This window comes from Cylas formicarius, unplaced genomic scaffold, assembly GCF_029955315.1.
Source record: "Cylas formicarius isolate icCylForm1 unplaced genomic scaffold, icCylForm1.1 PGA_scaffold_2__14_contigs__length_35257938, whole genome shotgun sequence".
Classification (NCBI taxonomy): Eukaryota; Metazoa; Arthropoda; class Insecta; order Coleoptera; family Brentidae; genus Cylas; species Cylas formicarius.
In genome coordinates, this window is record NW_026844319.1 from 10,013,682 (window position 1) to 10,019,729 (window position 6,048).

The window sequence follows — 6,048 nt, forward strand, 5'->3', positions numbered from 1 at the left end:
TTAAGTACTTCTCAAGGCTTTAAATTGAAATCTTTATGCACGATATAAAATCGTAATTTATGAGGAACGTTTTGAACTTTTTATTTTTTATAGCAAGGATTACAACTCTGTTCTGTTGGCTGGGACTTCGTTGTCACGTTAGATCCGACAACGTTGCATAGAGTCTACGAATGTCATTTCCGGCTTCATCGTTGGATGTGGAATTTCTCTTTTCAGTCGTCGGGTGAAGAGGTAAGTCTTAATGTTTCTTGTTTTTTTTATATCGAAATATAAAAGGCTTTATTATTGGTCTTATTCTCTTTATTTAAGATTCGACTTATATATGTCACCATTAGCCACTAAATCGGCGTATAATATCGAACCGTTTTCTTCCTTGATATCTGACCGTCTGATTTTTTTTTATAGATTCTTATTCTCTTCTCCTTCATTTGCAAAGAACTATAAAATTTAGAAATTTCGGAAGAAATCTGCTTTTATCGAAATCAGTAACATGTAAGTAAAAATAACGCCTAAATTTTTGACAAATCAATATCGGGGTAAGCTAATTTTTTGTTCATGCGATTCCTCCATTTAGGTCGTTCGATAGACAAAATGGCGGAGGCCACTTCAGGAATCACCAAAACGGATTCCGACCAAATAACTACGGTAACAATTTTGTTCAGCGCAGTAATTGGGGTGGAAATAATGGAAATAGGTTTGGTAATGGCTACCAATCTGAAGGCATTCCTAAACAGTTGCAGGAGGTTGAATGGGGTAGCAAGCAATTGCATCCTTTTAAAAAAGACTTCTACATCCCTCATCCTACCATCACAAACCGATCTCCCTGTGAAGTTGATCAATTCCGTGATGGAAAAAAGATTACAGTAGAAGGCGAAAATATTCCAGCTCCAATTCAGAATTTTCATGAGGCAAACTTTCCGGATTATGTTATGGACGAAATCGTAGCTCAGGGCTATGAATACCCAACTTCTGTTCAGGCTCAGGGCTGGCCAATTGCTATGAGTGGGCGGGATATGGTGGGAATTGCCCAAACTGGATCTGGAAAAACGCTAGCATATATATTACCAGCTATTGTTCATATCAACAATCAAGCATCAGTGAGACGCGGTGAAGGTCCAATTGCTCTGATTTTGGCTCCAACAAGAGAATTAGCGCAACAAATACAAAAAGTCGCCAATGACTTTGGTCAGACCTCTCAAATTCGCAATTGTTGTGTATTTGGGGGTGCCTCAAAAATTCCACAGGCTCGCAATTTGGAAAGAGGAGTTGAAATTTGCATCGCGACTCCAGGCAGATTGATAGATTTTTTGGAGAGAGGCACAACAAATTTGGAAAGGTGCACCTATTTGGTGCTTGATGAAGCAGACCGTATGTTGGATATGGGCTTTGAACCGCAAATTCGCAAGATTATTAGCCAAATCAGGCCTGATAAACAAACACTGATGTGGTCTGCAACCTGGCCAAATGTAGTTAAAAAACTAGCTTCAGATTTTATGAAAAATTACGTTCAACTGAATGTCGGTTCCTTACAACTCTCTGCAAATCCCAACATCAATCAGATTGTTGATGTATGCCAAGAACATGAGAAAGAAAACAAGTGGGTTTTGGTCTGGTTGAGAATTTTAGTTTTATCAAGCAAATAATTTCAGATTGAGTCAGCTTTTGCAAGAGATTGGAGCAGAGCTGGAAGCGAAGATCTTGATTTTTGTGGAGACCAAAAAAAAGGTTGAGGCTATAACCGACACTATTAGGAGGACGGGTTGGCCAGCGATTTCAATCCATGGTAACAAGAGTCAACAAGAGCGTGACAACGTCATTCATCAATTCAGAAGTGGAAAGTCCGCAATTCTTGTAGCGACTGACGTCGCGGCAAGGGGCCTTGGTAAGCACAATAGGCATTTTTTTTTTCTCTCAATACCAAGTTAAATTGTGAAAAAATTGAGTAATTACAAAATTGAAAATATGTTAGTAGCATGTTTTGGATTTTCCAGACTGTTGTTGCATTTGAAAAATTATAATACAATACAATAATACTAGGATTTTGGGATATTTGACGATGTACAAGGTGTTTTGTGATAATTTATTTGCTGGTAAACTTTTTTTTTTTAAGAGAAAAAGAGTTTTTATAGAAAGTTTTATTGTTTTGATTTCTCTTGGTGTATGCTTTTTCTTTAAGATATCTCCATAAAGTGTCATCCTTGATCGTTGGTCATAGGCTCAACACTTTGAAGCTATTTTTTTTAAGACCAATCAAAATAAGTTAACAAATCAAACCAACCTTATATTTTTGAAAAAAGGAAAGACATCTTTCCGTGAAATAAAATACAGGGTGTCCCATTATGTAACTTTATATGAAGAAAACAATTTTTTTTTTGTTAAAAAAAACTGCAAAACTCATAAAAACTTTTTTTATCTCTTCAAATAAAAAAGTCTATAGGGTTGGCCAATTATGAGGAAACACCCAGAACATCACAAAATCATTGTTCGCTTAGGCTATCTTGAGAACCTGAAAAACCATAAACCATAAATGAGTCAACTCATGTCTTGTATCTTGTGAGTGTTTTGTGGTATTAAAACGTTAAAAATGTCTTTTGATTTGAAAACACAATCTCTACTTTTGGCAATGAAAATATATATTTTTTTAAAATCTGTCATATGTGCTAAACTTACATATACAACATCTATCAAAGGCCTTTCTAATATTGCAAGATTGCTTCTGCCCATTTCTCAAGAGGAAAGTTAATCCAACAATGCCAAACCTGGAAATTGGTGTCTTTAATGGTTCTCAAGCTACCCCATAGAGGACAATAATTTGGGATTTGGATATGCCTTCTCGCCTTTATCAAGATGATATACTAATCAGTCTGGTTGTTCCTTTTTTGTTTCAGAGGCACATGCAGGTTGAGCATGTTTTTTAACTATAGCCCACCCACTTATATGCATTTGCGCTAAAAAAAAAAAATGCAATTTAGTCTTGCCAGTGCCTCTTTACGACCAACAGGATTTTCATGGATAACTGGGTTACCTCTATTTCATCCCAATGTTTTCTTATTCCATACTTTCCTGTCTACACTATCCACCCTCACTAATCGGTAGAAGGCAACTCTGCGCTGGAATATGTTGGCAAGACGAAAAACTGTTGCTGTCGGCAAGAGTTTTCACTTCGTTCTGGTCAGCTTAATCTGTCGAAAGTGAAATTGCTGTGGTCCGTTGAAGCAGATAAATTTGCTACTAATTGCGTAGTTTACTCATGTGTTTTTTAAATTTCACAAAAGACACAGTTCACAACTTGACGGATTTTCGTTAGAAACTCGAGTTCCAGATGGTTAGTATATAGATATAGTATATATGCATTTGTTTGATTATTTCACATTGTAACGTATTATTTGCGCTAAAAGAAATGGGTGACATTCTTGCTTTCTTTATTTAAAATCTTCATTAATTTTTGTTCTTATTTAATTAGATGTAGAAGGTATAAAATATGTGGTCAACTATGACTACCCCCATTCTTCAGAGGATTATATACACAGAATTGGCAGAACTGGTAGGTCTGATACTACCGGTACGTCCTACGCGTTTTTCACACCATCAAACTTCAAGCACGCCAAAGATCTTGTCTCTATGCTGATGGAAACTAAACAGGTTTTTGATCGCAGCGTATGGAATGGGACCGTATGTGAATTTGCATTCCGTTTCAGTTTGTGAATCCCAAATTAAATGAAATTGCATCCAGGGCTAGTCGTTGGGGAGGTTACGGTGGAGTCCAAAAGCAGTTTCCTAGGTTCAATAACGGATTCCATTCAAACCAAGGATACTACCCCAAAAGTAAGAGATTGTTTTGAAAATTTCAAGATTTTGGTGCGAGTATTTTTTAAAAGATAAATGATGAGCATAATATATGAAAATTTCTGATTATTTCATAATTCCCTGTTAACCTCTAAGAAGAACTGATTTATTTCAATTTGAAAAATATAGCATTTCTTTAATTGTTCTTTCCATTAAAGGTATTTCTTTTTTCAGGTTATTAAGGGTTTCGATCATCTCACTGCATGTAAGTTAAACATTGCTTGATTTTTTTTTGTTTTATGTTTTTTATAATCAATAATATTTTTTAGGAGAATAACAGGGATTAGGATGGTCTGATCCCATTTTTGTTTTCCTTTACAAAATAATGAAAGATTGTATCTCACTTTAAAAAAAGTATTGTTTAAAATAATTACTATTTAGTTGTTAAGTTGGTTATTATATTTTTGTATTAATTTAATGAATGTTTGACTGTGATAGAATCAGATTCCTTCACTTTCTATGTATTTCACATAAAAAATAAAAATATATTCAGCAATTATTGCTTTTTATTTGCATTATAATAAATAATAAGCCCTAAAGCGTGTTAGTTTCCTCATACCAAAGAAGTCGTTTCTATTGGCGATTTTACAATTAAATGCTAGCTAATATGCTGGAACATCATTGGGGAATTGATCACCAAAAATGCTGCGATTGTAATTCACGGCAAGTGCTCTTCTGCATCCTAAAACTTTATAAAACAAATTTTCCATTGCAATAAACATTTTTTTTGTTTTAAATAACTAGAGAAACCCAGGAATTCTGAACTTCACTTCACACAGGTACTAAAATTCTTAGTTATCGCAACCATAGTTCTTTATGGAATTTTTCATCCATGTCCAATATTCATATTCAATTATAATATATAATAGTCTGCTATACTTTTATATACATTTTATCCTACTGTCAGAAGTGATATTGCTTTCATGAAAATTTTGAAACGCCAACACTCGCATCTATTGCTCTTACAATAAATAAAATTAAATTTTTTCTAGGGTAAAAGTATTTCGCTAACATCTTTGAAAATTTGATTTCATTTTAACCCATTATATTCGGTTTACGCGTTTTGATTAAAAAGTGAAATAGAAAAGCAAAGAGGGTATGAAGCTTTTTTGGATGGGAAATATTGGAATTTTTTATGAAACATGAAAGAGGTCGTTTATATAACTATAATTTTGATATTTTGTATAACCGAAACCCAGATTAAATATAACCTTTTAGAGTATAAACCAAAAATGTTGAATTCAAGATAACGTCAAAAAAATTATGTTATAATCCGTTAATAACCACTAAAGTCCTTTTTTCGGTGAACCAGGTGAAGTGGTGTGCACAATTTTACCTCAGTCTGAGAAAATTTTCATCTTTTTGGCGTAATTCTAGTCTTCATCTGAATTTTTCGGTCTGGGTGAGTTTTCTATTTAGTCAGCCGTAAATATTTGCTTTGGTTTGGTGTCGCAGTTCGCAATAATTTAGCGCTTTTCATATCATGGCATGTGCTTCGGGGGGTAAAGACCCCCCTGGTAGAAACGATCGTATCGTAGTTAATAGTCCGATCGTGTTCGCAAATGATTTTGATTCCTTTCAAGCACAACTAAACTTGTCCCAAGCTTCTACCTCCTCTAGCAGTGGTTATTCATCAGCCTTGACGCTTTCGCCTTTAGCTAAGAAAACAGCACATGCTATCGCCCAGGATCAATACTTCCTAGTACCCACTAAGGAGGAAATAGAGTTATTGGAGACAGAGTTACAAAAGCTTAAAACCGTCTTCGTGGAAGATCAGGATGTCCTAAACGAAATTCCAAGAATTTCAGTCAACATAAGGAGGACACTAAACCGAAAGTATAAATATGAACTTACAGACCAGGGACCATTCCTTATCATAATGGAGGGAATGACTTCTCAAGTTGGAAACATTCACCCGATGAATATTGGAAAAATCTTGCACAGAGCTGGAATACAAGGTATAACGAAAATCAATAGAAAAGGGGCTAATAAAAATGGAATTGAATTCAGAACATCAGAGTATGCTAATCAGTTTTTGTGAAATGAAAGTTTCAGTTCCGCTAGAGGCTATAATAGGTACATTCCACAACGTCTTGTCACTTGTAGAGGACTAATCAAGGATGTAGGGGACCAAATTACGGAAGAGGATTTTCACTCAGAAGCGGTAGCTTATAGAGGAGAAGGATCCCGGGCCAGGTCGAT

General features: G+C 35.1%; 1 protein-coding gene across 2 annotated transcripts; it reads left to right on the forward strand.

The window, feature by feature from the left end:
- Nucleotides 1-160: 160 nt before the first annotated feature.
- LOC132698797 (probable ATP-dependent RNA helicase DDX17) lies at nucleotides 161-4,343 on the forward strand. 2 transcript variants are annotated; one of them, XM_060665082.1, is made up of 8 exons: nucleotides 163-231; nucleotides 406-492; nucleotides 575-1,597; nucleotides 1,650-1,882; nucleotides 3,464-3,642; nucleotides 3,699-3,825; nucleotides 4,021-4,051; nucleotides 4,116-4,343. In XM_060665082.1, coding segments are annotated over exons 2-7 (1,572 nt in total). In that variant the 5' UTR covers nucleotides 163-231; nucleotides 406-490; the 3' UTR covers nucleotides 4,029-4,051; nucleotides 4,116-4,343. The 2 variants fall into 2 exon arrangements, 1 of the variants encoding a protein (XP_060521065.1); XR_009618427.1 differs by lacking the exons at nucleotides 3,699-3,825; nucleotides 4,021-4,051; nucleotides 4,116-4,343 and adding an exon at nucleotides 2,889-3,325 and having other exon boundaries at nucleotides 161-231; nucleotides 3,464-3,603.
- The last annotated feature ends 1,705 nt before the right edge of the window (nucleotides 4,344-6,048 follow it).

What these genes read in the sequence shown, in the direction of transcription:
- LOC132698797 (XM_060665082.1), top strand. An exon ending in CGTCGCGGCAAGGGGCCTTG is followed by an intron (nt 1,883 to 3,463) that starts GTAAGCACAATA and finishes TTATTTAATTAG; the next exon opens with ATGTAGAAGGTATAAAATAT. An exon ending in TGCTGATGGAAACTAAACAG is followed by an intron (nt 3,643 to 3,698) that starts GTTTTTGATCGC and finishes ATTCCGTTTCAG; the next exon opens with TTTGTGAATCCCAAATTAAA.